At 31.3% G+C, this 25,895-nt stretch overlaps 2 protein-coding genes across 2 annotated transcripts; one reads left to right on the top strand and one right to left on the bottom strand.

The window, feature by feature from the left end:
* Window positions 1–365: 365 nt before the first annotated feature.
* On the top strand, window positions 366–18,307 carry LOC105834311 (metal transporter CNNM4). Its single transcript, XM_012676702.3, has 14 exons — window positions 366–1,009; window positions 8,055–8,331; window positions 8,662–8,817; window positions 9,788–9,943; window positions 10,386–10,574; window positions 10,665–10,838; window positions 11,132–11,303; window positions 11,575–11,766; window positions 11,853–11,999; window positions 12,126–12,266; window positions 12,352–12,624; window positions 13,754–13,989; window positions 14,193–14,414; window positions 15,263–18,307. The coding sequence occupies exons 1-14, from the start codon at window positions 444–446 to the stop codon at window positions 15,428–15,430; spliced, it is 3,069 nt and encodes a 1,022-aa protein (XP_012532156.1). The 5' UTR covers window positions 366–443; the 3' UTR covers window positions 15,431–18,307.
* A 2,421-nt stretch (window positions 18,308–20,728) lies between these two features.
* LOC105840629 (esterase FE4) lies at window positions 20,729–25,634 on the bottom strand. Its single transcript, XM_012687615.3, has 8 exons — window positions 25,351–25,634; window positions 24,165–24,453; window positions 23,327–23,512; window positions 22,529–22,740; window positions 22,258–22,429; window positions 21,501–21,818; window positions 20,984–21,128; window positions 20,729–20,906 (listed from the first exon to the last, which is right to left on the bottom strand). The coding sequence occupies exons 1-8, from the start codon at window positions 25,489–25,491 to the stop codon at window positions 20,756–20,758; spliced, it is 1,614 nt and encodes a 537-aa protein (XP_012543069.1). The 5' UTR covers window positions 25,492–25,634; the 3' UTR covers window positions 20,729–20,755.
* Between the last annotated feature and the right edge of the window lie 261 nt (window positions 25,635–25,895).

The raw sequence follows: 25,895 nt of genomic DNA, 5'->3' as shown, positions 1-25,895 counted from the left end.
GGCAATCAATAATGTTTACGTGCAAATTATCCCTAGGCACTTGTCCGTTCCGTCGTCCAGAGATTTGCAATTGCAAAATTTCACGAACTTATCCCCCCCGCGATGTACGGATTTCCTTTCTAAATGAGCCTTTAGCCTTCACCGCGCGCGCGAGGAGAAGTTCATGATTACCCGCAGTCCCACACACATACAACATACACACACACACATGAGAGACGCGGCAAGCAATGATTGCCGCCGCGCGGCGAGATGCGACACGGTAGCCAATCGTTAGCTCGCGTTCGCGGAAAGGCGCTAGAGCGATTGGCTACCGCGTTCCCTGCGCGCGGAGGGAACCGTCGAACGGCGCGTGCGCGCGCAGCCGCGGCGGCGCGTTATAAATACTATTACTAGCCGTCACGGCAGAGCCGAGTGAAGTTGTCAACGAAGGTAACAGTGGTCGTATGATGGCGCAGTATGTCGGCCGTACGCAAATCGCGCCGGCGACGGTTCTTTTGCTACTTGGTCTCGTGCACGTCGGCCAGCTAGCGAATGCCGGTGCGTCGACGTTGGGACTGTCGTTGTCGACGACGACGACGACGACGACGAGGACGACAGCGGTGACGGGAGCGGTGACAGTCGTCGTCGATGACGGCGGCGTTCCGTCGCACGTAGTGGTCCAGCAGTCCGCGACGGCGAATCCGACGGCGGTCGGTGAATTCGCCGTGCTGTCGGCACTGCCGCACAGTGCCAATCCGAGGGCTCCCCTCGTCGAGTTCCTGGGCGCCGGCCTCGATCGCAATCTCGCTCTGCGATGGTCGCCGTCGAGCCGCGACTGTCCGCGCGACGCGGACAACACTCTCGACGCGGTGTCGGCGTCGTCGACGGGTGACCGCGCGGTGTACGGGTTCCGCACGGTCCCGGATGCCGCGAGGGTTGCCGTCGTCTATTTTTGCCTGAGAAACGACAGCGACGAGGAATGGAGGAACCTCGGCGACCGCGTCTCCATAAAGTACCTGGTACAACCTGAGTAAGTAAGCTCTTGAGTCAGTCTCTCTTTCTGTCTAAATATAAGTCCGTGCCTTTCCCTCCGCTTCCCTCCTCTCCCCCTCTCCCCTCTCCCTTCCTCTTTTTTTTTCAGTTTCATCTTTTTTCTTTGCCTCAACTTTCTTCTGTATTTTTCCATATTCATCTTTATCTTTCTCTTCATTTTATCTCTTTCATCTTTATCTTTATTTTATCTTTATTTTGCTTTCTTCTTTTTTCTCCCCTTCTTTTCTTCTTACTTGTACCCTGTTCCGCCTGTTTTTCCTATACATTTGTGTATTCTTCATCAATTTCGCTGGCTTTTTTAAATCTCTTTCCGCGCGCTGCGAGTCAGCGGAAGCGATTCCTAAAACTAATATATTAGTAAGGATATATAATTATCTAAATTAATCATTCCAAGAGAATATGACTAAGAGTGTCTAAAAACAGACATGAAGTAATAGAAAGTGTGCAAGTACATCGCGCTGGACACCGATATTTCAGCAGATATTAAAGGCCTTGGGAGACTTCCTAATTAAGCAGCCAGTTATTATTACAATCTCGATGCAATCTCTCGTATTACGCAGTTTTAAAATACTACTAAATACTAAATGCACTGATTACATTAATTGTTGCCCTACAAACTTGGATAACTCGTGTTCGACCGACTTCTCTGAAAGTTTCACCATGGAAATCTCAAAAAAGGCCCCTATCCCTTATCCCTTCCTACAAAAATTTTTGTGGTGATAGAACTCATAGATGTCTAATAAGTAGTCTGCACACGTCTTTATGTCTTCTGCGCTCTGAAAACTCGTGAGAAATTAGAAATGTCAGGCAAAGATGGAACGATGATTCAAATGCTGTCCTTTTTCAATTTTCGAGTCGAACGTGCAGTCTAGTTATTATCCGCAATCTATGGAGAAACTTGCAATAGGGCGATCGAAACCCATCATTTTCGCCACAAACAGCGCTGAATTCAATTTTGTGACCCCAGTGATTCAGGATTGTACGCAACGTTACTTTTTTATGAAAAATAAAAATTTTGTGAAAATTATTTTAAGTGTTCTATTTTTATTCTAAATTATATAATGTCTGAATTGTATTGCTTAAGAAAAATTTTTGAACAATTTTTGAACGATCATCAATTGTTCTAACTTTCTCATGTAGCTTTGTTTATTTAAATTTCACGGAACAGGACTGTTACTCTAGACAATTTCGAAGCTTCGAAGTTTGTCTAGAAGTTAACTTTGATGGTTTGAAGCTTTAAAATCTTTTGAAATTTCAAATATATGAAGTTGTCAAAAAGATAACAGTTGTATTATAAATTTCTTATTCATCTTCATTTGTTCAAATCCGTCCATTTTGTCCATTTATCTTGTTCAAAATATTTTAGTCTAAAACATTTTTTTCTGAAAATGCTTCTATTTATTTAAGTTTATTATTTTATTTTTTCATATTTTCAGGATAAAGTTAATATGGAGGCATTCTTAGAAAAAAATATTTATGATAAAAGTTTTTTGCTTGTATCTCCGAATCTGCATTAAAAATATCATGTTACATTTCAAAATTTTAATATTCGATCTGTATAATCCATTTTATGTCAGAGTAAAAAGTTAAAAATATCAAGTACATTTGAAAGAAATCGACAAGCTGCATGATATGATTACAGTCACTGTGCAAATGTCGAGGCGCTATCAAGCTTATCCGAAATTCTTATGGTATATTTTAAACAAACTTCCGAAACGAACCGAAACAAAACTGTATTAAATTATCTAACAACTTTTCTTGTATAATGTATAATGATACGTACTATTGATTGTGATCAGTCCAAATAAAATTGGTGCAGTCAATACCTCGCAATCAAGTCCATGAAAATGTCAACGATTTCAGATTTCTTTAGTAACAAGAATGCACGTAAAAAATATTTATTATGAAAGATGAAATTGATTACAATGTCATACAATATCAGAAATAAAATGCTCAGTTGGTTTTGATATGTTGTTTAATCGAAATTAAAGATATATAAAAGAAAAGAGAAAAAATAAAAAGATAAAAGATATCTATTACTGTAAAAATATAAATATATACGGTTATCAGTGCAATTTTAATTTTCATATAATGAAGAAAACATAACTAATAGATATTGTACGAACGTAGTACAAAAAAGCAATGAGATTCTCGACAGTTGAAATATAGTTTTACATGTAATGTGATTTATATTTTAAGATTATAGATTAGCAGTAGAACTAAAATCACCTTATTGAATAACTACATCTGTATGAAAACTTTGAAAAAGAGGCCATATTAGACCTGTTAAGTCGTCAATACTTCTTAAGGAGTATTAGTAAAATCCTATGTTACTGTTTAACTTTGCATAACTCGAAACGTGTATAGCCGAATAAAAAGTTAAATAACAAACACTCAAGTGGATATACATTCATACAATAATACGCTCAAGTTAAAAAAAAGTATAATGTATAATATGTGTAATAAATGCATCTTGAAAAAATTTTGAAGTTTAAAACTAAAAATGCCTTATAACAGATATCGATCATTATCTTTTCGCATATTAGTCCCATTACATAACGGCAGTTAAACAATGATTCCATAAGTAATTATTGGAATGTGTCATCTAATAAGGGAGATAATACAAGCAGCAGCTATAATGTCTATACAACCTATAATACACTTCCAATATTTAAAAAATAAATATATATTGTGTTAAAATTCATAATTATATATCAAACTCTTTAAAGATTTTAAATCCTCGCCCACACATGAAATAATGATTTGATATTAATTCTTTTATACAATGATTTGCTTACATGAAAGAAACTTTGTATAGTTTTGTCAAGAGATGTATATTTATTTTTTCAATAATTTTTGTAAGTCAAAAGGAAAAAAATATCGGATGAGAAATAACAATATATCCTTAAATGAAGAATTATAATTTTTTAATACTAGTTTTATCAAAACAATTACACACACACACACACACATTGTGTTCTTTACATTAGATTATTGCAATATAGAAAAGTAATATTTTGCTGAAATTTAATATTACCAAATTATCAAGTTTCTTTAAAGAGAACTTTACATCTTCATTCAAATGAGACAATGTTTTGTTGCTTTGATCCTAATTTTTTTTTCTTTCCATCCTTTCGCACACTCATCGGTACGAGAGCGAAAGTTATCTCTACGAAACATAAACGTATACAAAACGCGTATATATGTAGCAGAATTATCTACGTTCATTCCCACGAATATTAACGACGCTGATTTACGAGAAGGCGAATGACTCTGTACGGCATGTGGATCGTTTAGTTTTCAATAAATCACGCTTATACTGCTTTCCCTTCAGATGACTGTGTTTACTCGTCCGTCAACATTTGACAAGAGAGGAGAGAGGAGGGACTAAGCGTGTCGGATTAGGTAATAGAAGACGATGTCGCCTTACGACGAGCAAATGTTAGGGCGTAATATATTATCGCTTCGGCGAGCGGAATGCGCAACTTTAGACGCGCACATTTGGACTCGCCGAGGAATTCGTCTAACACGCGAGGCGCGGCTGAAGCCTGCAAAGTGATAACTGCATGCACATGCTATCTGAACGTTAAAATCATTGACCGCTCCTCTCTTTCTCTCTCTCTCTCTCTTCCTCTCGATCGTCGCTGGCAGCGGTCCAATATGTCTGCGATTCAATACTCAAAACTTGGCCCGCGTTTAACGTAACGAATAAAAATAGAAATTAGAGTGTACGACCCATATAGCCCCGCTGTTTCCGATAACTCGCACGCGCGGCGAAGAACGCGCCTCGTCACTTTCTACAATTATACCTAATAAATTATCCGCCACGCGGATTCATTTCCCCTGCGCCGCTTCATCGAACCGAAAAAAAAAAAAAATGCGACGTTAAAATAATCGACCTTTCGCTCCGCGATTTACGCGAAAAGGTCACTTCGGCAAAATTTGCCTTGTTAAGATGCACTCGAATTCCACGTGCTGAAAAAATACATATTGTGGAATTTGGATGAATATTACTTGTTTCAAGCATTTCGTGAATTTATGTCTCCACGAATTTATCGCAAGTTTGTCAAATTTATTAATCTCTCAAAATATTTTCTGAATTCTAATAACAATTTAATACTTCAATCAAGAATATTAGATTAAAACAAGAAATTGATTTGTTCATTATTCTAATTTCGATAAAATTTTATAGTATTTTTTGAAAGGGTAATATTTGTTTAGTCGATAACGAATTTTTCTAATGATTTTTATGATGATTTTAAGACTGTCGTCAAGAGAGAGGAAATATTCTTTGTTAAAAATAACCATTACTTGAAAGAAGAGTAAATTGTTGAGTAATCGCTTTTCTTAGCAGAAAAACTTATATTTTTTCTCTGCAAATTTTTATATTATAATACTTTTCAAAGAGAATTATTAATAGGAATTATATTAATAGGAAGTTAATCGTTTTTTATAATGTAAAACATGAATTCTCTCTCATTTGCACTCAATATTTTTATAAAAGTGATTCGCGCAATATCTAAAACGATATGTGCAAAGCAGGCACATTTCGTAGTGTGTGACGTAACTTTTTTTTATCGACCATCTGAAATATCATTATCTCAATATCTCGAAGCGATAGTCTTATTTATGAAAGGGCTCTCATTACTCTCCACGATTCATTCTGTAGATTAACGAGTTATATTGATATCTCGGGAGTGAGTCTTGATAATGCTTTATGTGTCACTCGACATATTAGCATTTATCGACCACTGTTTTTTAGCGGGTTACGTCTGTACTTAAAATGTCGCGATCATCCAATAACAGCAATGCCCAATGACGACAATGCGATAGTGATGCGGAAATGTGAACTGGCGTGCAAATCTACAAAGGAAGAAAAATGAGGTCGGCAAAATTCTATATTTTGTAAAATAAAGTAAATGTAATGATAAAAACCGATTTTTATCACGTTTTCCCGGAAAAATCTGCAAAATCTGATATATCGTGCCTCACGCTGTTCGAATTTAATTGATAAAGAAATTTTAAAAATTAATATTGGAGACTTAATAACAAATATTTTAGAAATTCATATATAGAAATCCAATAGAAGTACATATATGGAAATCCAATAAAAGTGTTAAAAATAAAAATCATAAAATAATTATTATGCAGAATTTAAAAAATGACACGGAAAAAATAGCACTGCTAAAAATTGTGAAAAATTGTGCAAATCTTAATTATTTTATGAAACAGTAAAAATAGTATCACTCAAAGTATTTGGAAACTTTTATTCGCAATTAATTTTATTTTCAAATAATTGATGAGCATGAAAAAAAATTGATGCTCATACAAGATTTCGTACTATTAACAATGTTATGATTTATAAAGAAATAAAATTTTCAGCCAATTAATATAGCGAACATACATATAGCGAACGTGCTTGACATAAATAAAACTAAGAACAAAATATTACATTATAAAAAAAATATAAAACACAAGTACAATTCTGAAATTTTATTATTTTTACTTCTGTATATATTGTATAAATAAATTAGTTTTGTTGCAAAATATTAAATGATAAATACATATTAGATTTATCTGATGAGATTTATGAATAACATAAATAGAGGAAGGAAATATGATTTTCGGTCACGACAAATCTTGGTTCTGAATTATATTTCATCGATATCAATTTTTAAATAAAAATTAATGATCAATTTAATTTATGATATTATTTCTAGCTTTAGTGTAGGTGCGTTTCAAATTCGATAAACCATATCGGCACACAATTTTAATAAAACTGAAAAATGTATTTAAAACTTGATACAGAAATATTGCAACACCGAAATCCGCTATGATCGAAAATAGTGGCCGTTTTCTTCTTTTATAAGAATTAGAATTTTTGCTGTTTTAGTATATAAATATTGTAATTTTTCTCCATATATACTATATAGATATAAGAACAAAATTGTATGCTTTAATTAATATTTTGAGAACCCATTTAAAAAAGAAAAATAAACACTCTGGATTGTTTTATTTTTGCGGAATTTTATATTTTATATTATTACTCATTTTTATTTCGCCCATAATATTTTACATTAATTTTTTAATAATATTTATAATGATAAAAGGTAAATAAGAAAATATTTAAAATATAAAGTAATTTGTTTATTTTTTATTTACAAAATCTTATAAGTTGCTTTTAATTTAAAATATTCTTTTATCTTCATCTTTATATAAATATGTAATTTTTCTTTAGAGATATAATAAATATGTGAACAAAGATTCAAGTATTTTTAGTATTAATATTTTGAGGAATTTATTTTAAAATGTTAAAGCATCTTTGGACATGTTTGGTTTTTATCAGAAAAATTTATCCATATTTATATACTGAATAGTTTGCAAATAATTTTTATATTTATTACCTATTTATGGGATGGTATAAAATTAATTATGGTTATTTTTATTAATTTTGTTATTTTGAACTTTGATACTTATTTTGAAATAAACTATTTAACTATGTCTATGTAATATATAATTCAAAGCAAAATTTATTTGATTGATTTATGCTAATAATTTGTTTTTATTGTTTATTTATCTTTATTTTGAGCTGTTAAAGATAAAAAAAATAAATTTAAATAATTTTATTGAATTAGTCTAAAATGGAAAGCAGCGGAAGCGCAAAATCAATCAATTTTTTTACCAGGATATCATTAATGAATATACTAATCAACATTGATTCCATAAATTTCGCAACGAAAACGAAAACTTTGAAAATAAGGAGATGGATGTCCTTTTTTTCATTTTTAATTTCATAGCTTAAAATAAACAAGAATGAACAGGCCATTAATATGAATGTTAATTAGTAAAACAATTTTATATTAACAAAATTATATGCAGTTTCTATTATTTATAAAAACGACCTACTAATATATAGAACAATATGATTCCCCTAATATATAAATATATAAAACCATGATTATTAAATAGAATGTATTAAATTTATTTTGCTATTAATGCTTTTTTCTCTGTATTATTTCCAGAAAATATTTCCGTACGCGACGTGGCGAACCATTTGGTGACTTTAAAACTTCCATTCCGGATAATTATACGGATATACGTATCGAAGGATTGCGAATTGACACGGCTGATAAGGAACCCAGTCACGATGAGAAGGGTATTCCTCGAATTCTGGCCGGAACTAAGGCGGTAATGCGATTATTCGGTACCGGTATTACGAAGGATACCTTGATCACTTTCACCGATGTGCCGGCAAAAAAAGGCGCTATATGCGACAAAATTAAAAGTAATGAGTTTCCGGTGAGTATAGCGCGCAAAAAGAAATAGAAATTTTTTTCTTAGAATTTATTTTCAAAATTATAATTGTAATGGGACATGACTTTCGAAGAATTTTACTATAATTTTAGCAAAATTTTCATAAAATTTAAGTAAAATTAATCAAACTTTTATAATAGATTTACAATATTTTATATCAATTAATATTTATTTATTATTGTAAAATTTATTATTGTAAAATTCTTCGAAATTTATGTTGTACAACCCACAATCATAATTTTGAGAAAATTCTAAATTCTAAAAGAAAATTCTTTTGTGTGAAAAGTTATAAAGAACTACTTCATGACATTTAAGGTGGAAAACGTAGAGGAAACTACGGCGACTGTTCACGTAGTACTTCCTTTGGGATCGATGTTTTACATATGTGCAAAACGGCCGTCGTACGAAAAAGAAAAATTGAAGAAGGACGACATGCTGTTCAGGCACCAAGGCACCGCACTATATAATACTGTGAGCGCATTTTCTTTCTCATCAATTTTATCTACACACAGAAAATCAATTCTATTGCTAAAAAGCATGACTTAGTTTATTCTTCTTTTGTAACGATTATCTTTAACAAAGAATGTTTTTTTTAATAATAATCTTAAAATAACAATTAGAAAAGTCAAAGAATTTTTTCTAAGAACATATAAAATTTTATCGAGAAGTTAAAATAATCGAATCAAATTTTTGTTCAAATATTCTTGATTGAAATATAAAATTCAGAGAAATCAGCATATATTTTGAAAAATTTGATGTTTATGATACACTTATGAATTTAATGGACATATGAACTTACGAAATGCTTGAAACAAATAATATTTAAACATATCGATGAAGTTGAGAAGCCTACGGTCGCAGCTAGATCTTGGTGCTGATTTCTAATTGCTGATTGATAATTTTTTTTTATTAATATATTAATTTAATAAGCTCAGCTCATATAAACTGCACGCCGACAAATTTGTCAGACTTAAAACACAGTTATAAGCTAAATACCGATGCTTACTAGTATCTTAGAATTCCCTCTTTACCCGAAAAATCTGACAATAATTTATTGCGAAAAATAATACCTCAGCCAGGGTTCGAACCCGGATCTCCTATCATTTCGTGAGGACATCCTAGTCAGTTCGACCACCGAAGCATATAGTATTATTCTTTGCAATAATCAGTATATGTTAAAGAACATCCTTTTACCGGCGACGTGTATAAACAATTCTTAGACCGTATAAATGATTAAACATATTGATAAAGTTGAGAAGGCCTAAACAGCCGCAGTTAGATATTGATGCTGATTATAAATTAAGTAAATAATATTTACTTAATTTAAATAATTTGTAGTACGCATTTTTTCTGTGTGTAGACAAATAGACTTACAAGTTTTAATATACAATTTCAGAGTTATTCAGAGTAGAAACAATTATTTATAGTTCGGGACTTTCAGATCAGCACATATGAGAAATTACTACCGCTCTGGCTCACTATCTTGATCATTCTCATTTGTCTCAGTTTGTCCGCACTTTTCTCCGGTCTCAATCTCGGTTTAATGGCGATAGATAGGACTGAACTGAAAATACTCGTCAACACTGGTACGGAAAAAGTAAGCACAAGAATCCATTTTTTTGCATCCCTAGGGTGTTTACTATCTAAGATATACATATTTACATGTAATTTATTTTACTTTTATGTAGATAACTTTTTTAAGTTATTTAAGCATAACACTGGTTATTCCATATTTATATTTTGAATATTTTTAAAATGCTGTCTCAAATTTAATATTTAAAACTGAAATAACTTTTCTTCGTAATTGTATGATAAGGAGAAGGTATAATAAAATCAATTTATTTTAAAGTTGCATTTAAACATTCTCTAATTTTACCTGGAATTTTAAACAAAATTTTTAAGAAATCCGAAAATTTTAAAGAAACTTGTTCACAGAATGTGAGTAAACACTCTGATTTGCGCATTTTCATTTATTTTTTTCCATTTACATGTTTTCTTCTACTAACCACATTACATATTATGTTACTTCTACATTGTAGGAGAAAAAGTATGCGAGAACTATTCAGCCGGTAAGGAATCATGGAAATTACCTTTTGTGTTCAATTTTGTTTTCCAACGTGCTTGTCAATTCAATATTTACGATATTACTGGATGAGTTGACATCCGGGATCGTCGCTGTTATCTGCTCGACATTAGCTATTGTCATTTTTGGCGAAATTACGCCACAGGTATATTTTCCGTATTACATTGATACTTTTTCCATAATTTATAATTCCGATTTATAACTTGAAGGTTTAATTTACATATACATGTTATAGGCTTTTTGCAGCAGACATGGATTGTGTGTCGGCGCAAAGACTATCTATCTGACTAAATTGACAATGCTAATTACTTTTCCATTAAGTTATCCAATCAGCAAGTTACTTGATGTTATTCTTGGTGAAGAAATTGGGAATGTGTATAATCGAGAACGCTTGAAAGAGTTACTCAAGGTAAGAATATGACTGTATAATAAATTGAATTAGAGTGTTTGGTATTACGAAATTGTATTGTTCTCGGTATTGTTATTAGGAAATAGTTTGTAGTTGCACCAATTTCCGATACGTAACTAATGTAGTTTCTTTATGTGATCCATTACAATTATCTAAATTTATTATTTATAACAAATGCCAATAATAGTAATTATTGTAAATATCTTGTACATGGAAATATTTTATTAGAATTGCCTGCGAAATGCATGAATATTTTAAATTGATATATTAATACTATACAGGAACCTTTCTAGGTAACGAACGAATACAACGATTTAGAGAAAGATGAAGTAAATATAATTGCAGGAGCATTAGAATTGCGGAAGAAGACAGTAGTGGATGTAATGACCAGAATCGAAGATGTATACATGTTGAACTATAACGCAATTCTAGATTTTGAAACTGTGTCTGAAATTATGAAATCAGGTACGATTAACATTTGGAGAGAATTTTAATGGTGCCCGCGTTTTCTATTATTCAACGCTTGTAAATTTTATGTAATTAAATAGTTAAATATACATTTTTATTACGTCAACTTATTAAAAATAAATCTCGGAGATGAACATTTATCTTATCAGATCCTGATAATAATTTAATAATGATGATTATTTAATGATTATTTATTAACAATTAATGATTTTACTGTTGATTTTATTAACGGAAATCTGCAGGATTAAATTATGCGTTTTATTTTTAGGATTCTCACGTATACCAGTATACGAAGATGTGAGAACGAACATAGTAACAATGCTGTATATCAAAGATCTCGCTTTTGTCGATCCTGATGATAACATGCCTCTCAAGACACTCTGTCAATTTTATCAAAATCCATGTAATTTTATTTTCGAAGATGTTACGTTGGATATAATGTTTAAGCAATTTAAGGAAGGTCTGTATGATATAATTTCTCTCTAATCTTTTTCTGAACAGATTTTTTTTTCTCTCTCAGAACAACGAATAATAATACATTTTCAGGTCACAAAGGCCACATGGCGTTTGTGCAAAGAGTTAACAACGAAGGTGAGTGTGATCCATTTTATGAGGTGATCGGTTTGGTAACGCTGGAGGATGTAATCGAAGAATTAATTCAGGCAGAGATTATTGATGAGACAGATGTATTCAGTAAGTTCTGTATTACTATTACTATAATTCACACTTAAAAAAAAAAGGAAATTTTTTCGAGTCAGCAAATCAAATTCATATGTAAGGCATTTAATATTGAAAATTGAAATACATTAATTCTTGTAGCGGACAACAGAAGTAAACGCAAAAGGCAGGTTCGTTCGAAAATGCCAACGGACTTCGCCATATTCGCGGAAAAAAAAGAAAACCAACGAATTCACATTTCACCGCAATTGACGTTGGCGATGTTCCAATACTTATCAACAAGTAAGTAATGTCACAGATTCCAAAACGTTTCAGGATATCTTGTGTGATGTTTGATTTGTAATTGCATTGTGTGTGATTCCTCCAGCTGTGGACACGTTTAAATCCGATATTATATCGGAGCCGATACTACGACGTTTATTGAAGCAAGATATTATTTATCACATCAAGGTGAAGTCGCGTGAAAAAGCCAAAACTGATCCAGCCGCGATAATTTATCAGCAGGGAAAAGCGGTCGATTACTTCGTGCTAATTTTAGAAGGCCGTGTTGAAGTGACAGTGGGAAAAGAGAATATGATGTTCGAGAGTGGCCCTTTCACATATTTTGGATCGCAAGCTCTTACCGCCAACATAGGAATCGGTAAGATATTCATATTGTTTACTCACGCATGGAGAAAAATAATATCGTATATACAATTATTAAAAAAGGAGTTATATAATCAAAAAATCAAAATGCTTCTGTTTAAAAATTATATAGAATATTATTTAAAGCGAAACTAATATTGTATTAAAATTGCATTTAAATTGATTGATCGTATAATATGTAAGAAATTAAAAGTTTGAATTTTATACATGGCATCTTATAGTAAAATGCATTGAACAATTGATATATCATGTTAAATTATTTAACTACTTTTTAAAATACTTTAATATACATAAAAATGATTAAATAATTAAAATGATAAATAATTAAAGCAAACTTTGTATATACTTGTAAAAATTTAATTGCATTTATCATATTCATTCACGTAGTTTTTTTCGCATAGAAGTAAAAAGCTGATGAAAGAATATTAACAATGTAAACTAGTATTGTACTCAGATAATTATAAATTAAAGGTAACTCGAACTAAAGGTAAATTGAAAAAATATAAAAAATTTGGCAACACCATTGAAAAAATAATTTTAAATTTATTAATTATTAAAATAAATCTTATATTTAACCTGTGAGATCACATGGAGTTGTATAGCACCCCAAGCAATTTTCGATTCTAATTTACGCACTCTAAAACTCTAGATTCAACGCTAAATTTGTCTATTATATTTGCTTATTCTTATTATTTTAATAATCGGGACATATTTTTAAACTCTTTAATAATGTATCAGTATCAATCAAAAGTTAAAAAATGCAAAGTAATTATAATAACTCCGAAAATGTCAATAGAGTGTGACACATCTCATGTGTCCAACTTGTTACAAATCCAAAGTGTGACCATGGAAGGTTAATTATAAAATTTAATTTAATTTTGACCATTGAAACGGTTTTTAATTTTTTTTTGTCATTCCAAGGACCAAAATGGATCTACTTTGTTCATTATTTTTTGTGATATTTTAAGTTAAGTAAGAAAAATAATCTTTGTTAAAGATATTAAAAAAAGAAAAATAATCGTTAAAAGTAAATTAAATTTAAATTGCTCTTCTTAGCAATAGAATTGATATTTTTCTATGTACATGTAAATGAAGCTTTTGTCTAAACGATTTTTTGTTTCCAGCCGAATCGCCTACGAACACAAATCCACAAACGGTCGGAAGTATTCAGTCCGTCAATTTGGATTCTATGCTGCGTCACACCTTTATCCCGGATTACACGGTGCGCGCGGTTACTGAGGTGTTCTACTTAAAAGTCAAAAGATCTCTGTATCTCGCCGCGAAGCGCGCTACACTTTTGGAAAGAAGTCAAAAGGATCCGCTGCCTAGTCAAGAACAGTTCGACGACGAAGTCGAGAAGGTTGTAATTTATCACATAATGAATCATAAGCATTTAAGGGAGTTCCGCTGCTAAATCAAAATGAACAAATTTTTATGAAACTTTGTAGAGAAGTTCAAATTAGTGATATAAATTGAAATTTAGTAGCTGATGTAGTGGCCTTATAAATTGTTATGAATTTTTTTGATATGTTTGAAACAACCGACGGTTTTGTCAATTTGCAGTTGCTACATTCTTTGGAGGAAGATGATCGTAGTGTACCTGAATCTCCGATATTGCCCATGGACAGATTGACTGACAGTGAAAAGGGAAAAGACGCCGTTCATTCGCCCGTACGCAGCGTAACGGCGCCGACGTCTCCGATTCCGGTCAGCGCCAGTCCGATCACAAATTCGAAGTTTATCTCGCCACGGAACGATGGAAAAGTCAGAAATTCATCCGCTAAGGTTTCTATATATCTCACATCTTTTCTTAAGAGAATATTCTTAAGTCTTTTTACCAGCCTTTTCTAGTATAAAAATTCAATCAAATTTCAGAAAGAAATTTGATTAATAGATAAGAATTTCTAAACTCTTTCAATTTTTTGACCATATAGTGTTCTTAAAATTTAAAAAACATTTTTTTAATAGAATTAACCTATAAAAAAGAGTTTTTTAAGTAATTTAACTACTTGCAAACAAAATCTAAAAATATTGAAAAAATATATTCATTTATTAAGAAATAATGAAGTTTTTAAAGATTTTGGAATTAAACAAATGATGTTTCACCATATCATTTTTGTATAAAAATATAAAATGTTAATGAATTTAGAATTCTCTTTAAATATAAAGTCATATTAGTAAAAAAAATGTGCCATTGTTGTTTATTTTTACGTTTAAATCATTATTAAACAATTCTTTTTCAATTTTTTCCCTGATAATATTAGGTTACGTCCCGAAAAGCTAAAGTTTGTTACAAGTTTTTTAGAAAAATTTTCCTTGGAGAGGATGTTTCGGAACCAGGTCTTAGTATTGCAAAGAAAATTTTTTAATAACAAATTATTGTGTAACAATAATATGTTTTTATTGTTTAAATTTTGTCCATTATTTATTGTTTTGAAGATAACAATGCCGAAAGCTCCTTTCTTAAGATATATATAAATTTAAAAAGTTACATAATTTTTTTTTAATTATTTTTAAGCAACAAAATCTCTTTAATGTATTACGAATCCCGCTATGAAATTAGGCTCTAACGCGAATATGAGTTTTGTTTTAGTTGTCCTAACTTGTGACACGTCAAATGTTATGTATTTAAGGTACAAATGAGTCCAGTGGAAATTCAAGCTAAACGCGATTCACTGAGTGCGCTTGATGCGGACATTCTCGCTCGGCAGTCCGAGATGATACGAATGTCACCTGCTATGAAGAAGATGAACAGCGACGAAGAACGAACAAATCTGTTGCCTAAACAGGATAACTCTTAACGCTTGCAGAACGGCCGGCGGCATTCGGCACTGTCGGCAAGATAACATTAAAAGCGTTGAGCAACACAGAGTGGAACATGCTGGCATGACACATTTTGCTACTGTGACACTAGATACTTCACGAATTACTTAGGTATTTATCGCGCGAAAGAGAAGGCACTTCATATTTTTAACGATTAGCTCAGAAGCTGTACCCCAATCTCGCTTTCGTGAACCATTAAGTTTCGTAGATATCGATTCACTTATTGTTGATAATTTGCATGAAGAAAACGCGTAATCGATTGTTAATAAATTATTAATTTCATAAATAAATGTTTCATAAATTATGTTAAAATCAAGATATACTCATGACTAAAAATTACCTATTTAAAGGTTGTACTTATTTAATTCTATGCATGAAAAAAAGAAAAGAGAATTAAAATTCGGCGACATGTCGATTTTTTATTTCATCTCAAAAGAAAAAATTGCTTCCATTTTACGATTGCAAATGTATATCGACGATGCTGTCTTTTTTCAGATATTTTTTTATATGTTTCTAGAAATCATATAGAACACGCATACAATACTCTATGTTATCATTCACAATGCTACGTTACCATTGTTTCAATGTGAGTGAACGCATGACATTGTGGGTACAGTTTTTAGCTAATTGAGAGAAACATGGTAGACATTACGCTGCAATAATGCCTTGACATTATTTTGAATATATTTTAGTACGAGAGATTCGTCATAAAACCAAAGTGAATTATATGAGATCAGCCATACGAAAATACTATCGTCACATATACGTATACATTAGAAAACAGTACAAATGAACGCGAGGAAAAAAATTTGAGCAAGATTTAATACATTATTCGAAGATTGCTCCGAAAACCAGAGATTTTAGTTATCTCTTTTTTTTGAGTTGTATGCGAATCCAAACGTACATACGATAGTTTGAAATGGCCCAATTAACGAGTAGCAGTGAGGAAATGACTCGGTACATAATTGATATAATTACTTGTACTTATTTGTGTGCCTTAAAAGAAATTCTCTATATAGATATTATCGTTGTGTGCTTAAACCGATAAACCGATTTTACTAGAAGTATTCTTCTATTCATTTTTTTTCTTTCTCTTAAGAAAACCCTTGAGTCTTGTCGATACATTAGTTACATTCCTGTCATAACTATATACCGTGCAGTTGCGTACTTATATCATTTTCTTGCATTCATTAGTTTAAATCAAAAGAGGATGGTGCAAGATAAGTGCAGGGGACATGTACTGTTTTTCTTATTACGATACTGTTTAGATTAAGAATGGAGCAGATTTTTTTGCTTAATTTGCATTTGATCTTTCCTTAGCAACAATTTAATCGTTTCAATTAGAAAACCTCATGTAATATTGTAATTAAGGTATGAAACGTATATGTATCATATAAATGTATATAGAAGAAATACAGGATTATTCTTCTCTTAATGAACTTTAAATAATTATATATATTAGGTACTTAATTTGCGAATTGACGACTGATCGATTTATTACTTTAAAGTTATATTTTATTTTACAAAAATGAAAAAAGGATTAAATGCTTGCTAAAGAAACGAGTTGTTTATTTTAAGATTTTTTTATTGTAGTATACTTTTTTTTAGAACATTCAGATTATGTGAAATATGAAATATATATAAAAGTTGCCTTTTATATCGTAATTTTAGATACAAATGCCCTTAACTATTATTGTAACACTTCCTTTTCACTTTGTAATATTGTTAATAATTTTTCAGAAGTCTAATTTACTTAAAAGTGTTGTTCTGTTTTATAAGTCATGAGGTGAATGTACAATATAATTTATATTGTTGTTAATAGAGTACTTATGATATACATTAAATGCATCAATGCGATATAATAACTACATTGTAATTATTAGATGTGAAGCGTTGAAATGCGAGCCTTTCTATGTATCTACATGAAGTGATTCTATATTAGCAGACCTGAGAAGTAATAGAGAATAAATAGATAAAAAATTTTGTTTAAGTTAAAAAGAAAGAAATCAACTTAAAATACATCTGCACAGTTTGCGTCTGCTAATTGTGGATCACCTCCATATTGAAATATGAAGCGTAACATCTGATTTCAGATTTTGTAGAATGTATCAAACTATGAAATGGTTACCTGACATTATTCCCAGTAGATTATTGCGATCGAAGTACTTACAAAAAGGGAAATCAATAAGAGAAGGACTGCGATGAATATTATTAATATTTTGTACTATCCGAGTCTAAACGGAAATATTGTGTGTATAGAAGAAATATATTACATCTGATGAGAAAAAGAAAACAGCATTCTATTGCAGGATAAATAAGTCTAGACTCTACAACAAACTGTTATATATAGATGAAGTTACAGCGTGGAATATAAACATTTTTTACAGATAATTTACACAGTATATATATAACGAATATCGTGTTAATATGTATACTCTTTATTTCGTATCTATATTTATTGAGACTTATCATGTCTGTCATTTTTTAAAATAATGATTTTATAATCATTATTTAATAAGTTAACACTTACTGCCATACGTTTAGTATGTTGTTGATTGTTGAGTCCCCCATTTAGCATATTTTTATTCGTTTTTCAAACAAAGCATGAAAATTATTGCCAATCCAAGTTACTAGAATACTAAAGAATTGTTTATGTAGTATATTCCAGAAATATCAAAGCTAATAATGTAGCGACAGTAAGGAGGCGAAGGAATTTTTATGTAAAGAAATATGTAATTTCGATGAGAACTGAGAGTTTGAGAGTAACAAAAGAGAGCTGATTTGACGTGTGACAAAGTTTTATATGAAAAGAAGATTTATCGAAATAAATATGTTCTTGGATTATTTTATTTTTATAAAGTGTCTATAAATTAAACATTATATCTCATAATTTATTGTTAGCCCGATTCTCATTTCATTTTTCATACATTTCCATAATATAATTTATATACAAACTATATGTATAAAAATAGAGAGGAACCTGAGAGCGGTGATCGCGTCGTTTGAAAGTATTTTCATCCATCAGAGCGTCTCTATGTGCACATAATGTGCACATTCAACTATGTAGTCAAATATCTATGAATCTCGTAGGTAATGTGCATGACTTTTTGGTTCTCTTCTATAGACCTGTTCTTTGTCACTGCACTGGTGCAATAAGTTAGAATAAGACAGAAATATTTTTTTTCATTCTAACTTATTGCACCAGTACTGCAGTGCAGCGACAAAGAACAAGCCTTATGCTATGTCCACGTTTATTTAGTTCTATTTCATGCTATACCCATAAATTTTACAATTATATGCATTCATATTTTAAATGTTTTATGCAAATGTGCATAATCGTGTTCTAAAAATGTGCAATACCACACATACATGATATACATTCAATTAATTGAATTAAAAATTCGCTCACCAATTGTTGTCGCTGCTCCTGATGCTGATGCTGCTGCTGCTACTGCTACATTCCTTTTCCGGAATAACCGAGTCCCTCCATGGATGCCGCTTTCTGCTGGCATCATTCTGCTATTCTCGAATCGCACATTAATAACGATCGCCCGATACTTTATTCGGCACTCCCGATATTACGGATAATATATCACACACGAGTAAAACGTAAACCGCGCGCGAGAATTTTACTTGGCACGACCGTTACATTTGAAAAAATACGTGAAAAGAACGGCACGTCCAGACACAGTGAACAGAAGTAAATCAATTCGCTCCCAGAGTTTTGTATCTCTGTATGATTGCGCGACAACCAGTGAAGTTTCTTTATTAGCACATTCTACCGAACGGATTGCGTATCCTCCTCGAGCAAACACTTCACTCGAAACCAAAGGCACGATGCCGCGCTTTGCACCTGAATACGACCTCTGCTACGATCTCACATGGCTCGCGTATTGTTTGTTAGCACGACGGCACTCTCAGAGTCGACAGAACGTCCAACCGGCGCTGGAATGGTGTACGTGACTGCTGGCAGGCAGACTCGGCGGTACTCGGCGCTAGTCGGCGCCACTCGGCGCTGCTAGACGGTTGACTCGCCGCGCCTGCGCCGCCATGTTGCTCCGTTGCTCCGCGCTCCAGTCCAGTCATGTACGCCACTCCAGCGCCGGTCGGACGCTCTGTCGACTCCGTGCGTATTTCGCGTTCAGAATTGAATTGTGCGGTATTATGCAGGTACGATGTTGTGGTGAGAGTGCCGTCGTGCTGCTAGCAAACGATACGCGAGCCGTGAGATCGAAAGCGCGGCGTCGTGCGTTTGCCTTCGATCTCAAGTAAGTGTTCGCGTGTGTGTTCGAGCCAAGTGTTTGCTCGAAGAGGATACCCAGCGAGAAACGATAATGAATTCGACATCAATTCGACGTCGAATCGACATCGAAATGATTTCGATGTCGAATCAATGTCGATTCGATGTACTATTTCTCACTGGGTACGTTCTATAGAATATCGCGAGTGCTAATTGTGAAGTGCTATTAATCGTCATGCGAGCATACGAAATTTTCGAAACGAATTTATCTCCGTTCGTTGTGTCTCGGCGCGTAGTTTTCATTCGAACGGTTTTCCTCGGCCTGTGTTTCCGCAAAGTTACGTGACGTCACGCCACTTTCGTGCCATGTTGATTTCACCATCAATCAGACGAGCCGTCCTTTTCTCGTATTTTTTCAAATGTAACGATCGCGCCAAGTGAAATTCTCGCGCGCGGTTTACGTTTTACTCGTGTGTGATATATTATCCGTAATATCGGGAGTGCTGAATATCGGACGATCGTTATTAATGTGTGGTTCGAAAATAGCAGGATGATGTCAGCAGAAAGCGGCATCCATGGAGCGACTCGGTAAATATATTATCTTTTCAAGTGATACATTTCTTTACCTGCTTTTGTGTTTGAGGTTGGGAATAATCATTTATCACATTTTCAGGATTAAAACCGGAAAAGGAATGTAGCAGTAGCAGCAGCAGCAGCAGCAGGAGCAGCGACAGCAATCGGTGAGTGAATTTTTATCAAATCAATTAATTGAATTTATATCATAAAAAGGAAATTGATAATTTGATTAATTTTTTCTATTTGATTAAATTGTTTTAGTTTAAATTAGTGTAATTTTGGTTAACATATAAATGCTTTAAATATTTTATGTATTTAAGTGAAATGCATAAAAATTAGAACTAAAATATTTTAATCAATTTAAAAAAATTAAATCAATTTAAAAAAAGTTAAATTGACAACAATTTTTCTTAGTGTAGAATAAAAGATACTGAATGCAAAATTAAATTTTAACACATTATAAGATTTTAGCAAAGTTAGAACGTTATTAATTTTTATTATAATTTTCCCAATCCCAGCGTTCCTTTCCTTTACGAAAGATTTTCATTTGTGACTTCTTATCAATACTTAGATAATTGTAGTTTTCGTCTTCTGGACAAGTTAATGGTAACCATAAATTTGTAGTAGGCGTTGGATTCCTAAAAATCGATTTAAATTAATTGTTAAAATATATGTATGTAAGATTCTTATAAAATAAGAAAAAATACTCTTGTACCCTGTTTTGGCAAAATCTGTCCACATTTGTATTAGATGATTTATCATTTTATAATCTTCTGAACCAGGTTTAGGTGGCGACAAATTAAATTTTGTTCTCATTTCTGGGCAAAATAAGAAACCTAAGTCCTCAGAATGGCACACTCCTGCATACACATACAACATTGTTATATTAATAAACTTAGTAAATTAATTTTTAAAAATGCAGAATTATTTTGTTTTAAATTTACATTAAAAAAAAATTTATAATTTATATTTTTTCAAAATTTATTATCTATAAATTTATTCTTAATATAATATTATTAATTCAAATATTTTTTTATTAAATAAGATGTTTTATTATTGCATTATGTACAATTATTACAAAACGAACAGAGTCAAATGTAATAATTCTGCAAAAAAGTTTAGAGACATTATTGGTTATTAGATGGTAAGAGTGCATTTATACCTTTTAAAAATATAAAATTTTTATATAACTGTATTAATAAAAATTATAATTAATTAAAGTGATGGTATACCTGGAAGCCCAACATTTAATATCGTCTTCACAAAAGAAGTATCGCTGTCATAATCGAATTGATATAGATATGTAGACTTGTAACTACCAGTAGATTTTTGTATTTGAACCACGTCCATTGTGCCGCGTACAAAAAATTCATCTCCCAAGAAATACGAATAATTTGTCAAAGTTTCCTCTGACACTTTCTTTTTTCCAAAATACAACGATCTTAATTCCTCAACTGTGATTCCTATTTCAGGTAATTTAGATAGTACTTGTGGTAATATTGCTTTTTTAAAATCAGCATTTACTTGTTCTAGTCGTTCCTTGCTTATATCTAAAACAATTTTAAAAATGTAATTATATTGATAATTTTAGGATATTGTACGCTAAATTAGTAATATTAAACACACACACACACGCACACGCACGTGCCATTTTTTCTAATCAATAAGAAATAATTTTATATAATTAATATCATTTTATTTAATTATAATTACTCAATAATTATACAATTTTTATAAACTTCAATACGTTCTATTTACAATAAAATAAATAATTAGTATTTTTTTAATATTATATGGAAAAATATTTCAAATATTATGAAAAAAATCTTTTTATATGTTGACAACATATTCGTTAAACGTTAATGAAGAAACGTTAGATTAAAATCATATTATTCTTAGCAGACCTTACTGCAGGAAAGAAATAGATGCAAGACAATTAAGGATATATATAGTAAAGTCGATATTAAATGTATAATGCTTCTACATTACCTCCGAAAAATACGCTTCGTAATATAAACACTCCTTCGTTACGAGTGATTCCTAAAAGGAAAGGCATTTGAATTCCACGGCTTATATATTCTTTTGGATGTTCAGGAAAAAGTGGATCCAACGATTTGTGATCCCAACTGGGTGTGAAGCATAGATTAAAACTTAATCTCATCTGATAAAAATATGAGTGAAAATATTTTATTTATATATTAACTAATCGATTTCATTTCGAAATATAATCCAATAAAATATTCTGCTTATTAATACTTACAGTTTCTGAAGTATATAACATTTGTGAATATTCTATGAGTTTTTTCGCATTAATACTTTTTAGAAACTCATATGCAACTTTTGGATCTGATGTTGTCTTTCCAAGTTTCTCAGCAAGTTGAAAACCTCTGTTCATTACTTCGTTTGTCGATTCAGTTAAAGCCCAAGGATTTGTAGCAACGCCGCTTTGTGCGATAATTTTGTGAAATAAACCTGCAAAAATATAACTATAATAGAACTAATTGATTTTTGTTAAGATAGCAAATTTCCACTTATAATAATGATATCATTTACAATTTATAATTTGTTACTACACTGAGAAAAAAGTAATTGGTTCAACAAAATTTTTTAGTTGCAGGCTGCCAACAAAAGATATACAATACAATAATATATGGTATTGCAATATAAATACATAGTCCAATCAACGTTATTGCACTTGTATTAACAGCAAATATTATTGTATTAAGTATATCTTTTGTTGGCAGCCCGCAACTAAACGTTTTGTTGAATCAATTACTTTTTTTCTCAGTATATAAATACACATACAAGACAGCTGTATTGCGTCGACGCAATTTATTATATATAAAGATTCTTCTAAATGTATAGATTGTATAATTATATCATATAATATATATAAATATACAATATATCACAATCAGCTGACTTTACCTACGTCTATTTTTCTTATTTCACTCTCATATTATGCGCCACCTCACGACACGCATATGTAGCCGATAGTCGACTTGCTAGTCGGAATAGCCGACATGCCTCACTTATAACACAGTATACTATTACATACCTTTAGTTGTTGGAGACAAAGCTAAACAATGTACAATGCCTCCACCAGCACTTTCGCCGAAGATAGTAACATTTTCTGGATCTCCGCCAAACTTTGATATATTTCTTTTTACCCATTTTAAAGCCAATACTACATCTTTCAAACCTTGATTGCCTGCTGCCACTTTATCATTGAGGTTCAAAAAACCTAAAATCATTTCATTTAAGAATGATACGTTTAAGACAAAAGTAAATGTACAAAAAAAACAAACAAAAAGAAAAGTATTTATTTTAGAGTTAATAAAAAAACCGTAATTATCTGCAATTTTTGCAAATTATCTCTTGTTTTTATTATGGAAGAATTTTTTTAATTTAGAAATATTCACTATAATAAAAGTAAGAATATTCATTTTTATTTAATTTTCTAAACACAAAATAATAATTTATTTTGAATTTCATAAATTTGTTTTTAGACTTATTGTTTTTAATTATTTTTATTTTCTATAATTCTATATGACATTTAATGTACGTTAACATCTGGGGCTCGATTCTTGAATTCATTCGCAAGAAAATATGTATGCGCAAATACCCGCTCTAACAGAAAAGTTGCAAGTTTATTGGTTAAAAGCCATACGATAGCCGATCAATTTTCAACTTTTCTGTAAGAACAGAATTTGCGAATACGTTTCTCTTGCAAATGAATTCAAGAATCGAGCCCCTGGTACGCTAATGTAACATATTAGCGGTTATTTCAAATTTAATAATTGTAAGTTTAAATATTTTCATCCTCTGTGGAAACTTGAAGAAAGCGCCGAACGCAAGTATTATAAAAAAACATATTGAAGTAATGGATGACGTACCTAAAACGTCTAATCTGTAATTTAGAGTAACTAATACTATATCTTTCTGCATGATATAGTCGGGACCGTAACTAGCTGTATCACCAGAACCTGCAAAATAGCCACCACCGTGTATCCATACCATCACTGAATGCTTTTCCGATGGGTCAATTTTCGTGGTGTATACATTTAAATAGAGGCAATCTTCATCGCCCTCAACTTTGTTTGTAAAAAAGTTCATTTGAATAGCTATATTTCCGTGTTTCGTTGCGTCTCTATCACCAGACCATGGTTCCACTGGCACTGGATCCTAAATATGTAAAATTTGTTTATTCATAAGATGTCTCAGAATTCATACTGATTCCTTGTATCTAAAGGAACCTTTTCTTTATGAAAAAATGAGCTTTTTATAGATTTTAAATAAGAGCAATTTATAACTAAGAAATAAACGTTCTGAGTTCCATATGATAACAACCCGGAAGAAAATGTTTTATATAAAAAAAATATATAAATATATATATAAAATATGTCCATATATGTTTTTATATGAAACATTTATTCCCTGGAAACCACTTTGATAATTATGTTATTTTAATATTTCTCTTTCGTAATGAATACTTTTACACTTAATTATTAATTTGTATTATAAATAAAATATTTATAATACAAATTAAAAGATTAAGTTATATTAGAAACAAATTATTCAAAATCTGTTATTTTTTAAAATAATTACGCTTAAATTTTTTAAATTATAATTTGTTCTAATATGTGCTGCTAATTAAAATATTTTCTTAAATATTTTATGTAACAGATTTTATTTAACAAAAAGACAAAAGAATATACCTGTACTTGGTGTGAGACTATGATCGTGTCTCTTGTTATGATTATACATATAATGATAAACAAAAAGCAGATTATATATATATGAATTTTCAAGTTTACTAAACTGTGCGTCGGATAAATTTAAAATAATTTTGAAACGCAGTTCTAAATTGAAAAACAATAATAATAACAATAGTATATTTGAATATTAAATCGATGATCAATTAAATAATGATGTTATGCACTTGTCATATAATAATGCCAATAAGAACCCTACCCTCAAATAGTGTAAAGAATTTGTTACAAAAATTAATGTTGAGTTAAGTTAAAATTCAAATTGTCTGTCCTAAAACTTACTTATAACAATGAACTGATATGTACTTACTTTGAATCTGAGATCTCCAATAGGCGGTTTTGCATATGGTATTCCTCGGAAGGACATATAATAGTCGCCATAGACGCCTTTCTCTATGGTACCAATTAATTTTCCCTCGTGCACGCATACTTCGGTTTTGTTGTTATCCATGGTGAATATACTGGAAGAATAATCAGAGATTCGTTCAGAATCGATTTGTCAATCTATATTTTGTAGGTGAATGGTCACTTGAGAAAGCAAATTTCAAGATAAGTGAGATTAAGAACAATTCGATCAAGTTTTATATACTGTGAAGACAGTTATTTTACGATACATCGCACTATGCGTTCACTTGGCGCCACTATCGTGTCTTTTGATAACGCGTATAAATTTTTTTGACTGTCTTATTTATTACATTTCTTAACGTACAATTATGAAGATTTATGGATTTTGCTATTTTAAGATATGCGAAGAATATAAAAACGTATTTTCCGATGTTGGCAATGTAAATCAACTCGTGGAGTAATACAAATATAATTAACCCGTAAAAGACAAAGAGACTTCTTTTAATGAAA

This window comes from Monomorium pharaonis, chromosome 7, assembly GCF_013373865.1.
Source record: "Monomorium pharaonis isolate MP-MQ-018 chromosome 7, ASM1337386v2, whole genome shotgun sequence".
Taxonomy (NCBI): Eukaryota; Metazoa; Arthropoda; class Insecta; order Hymenoptera; family Formicidae; genus Monomorium; species Monomorium pharaonis.
Note: the sequence above shows the minus strand (reverse complement) of the source record. Positions and strands in the feature narration are given on the sequence as shown.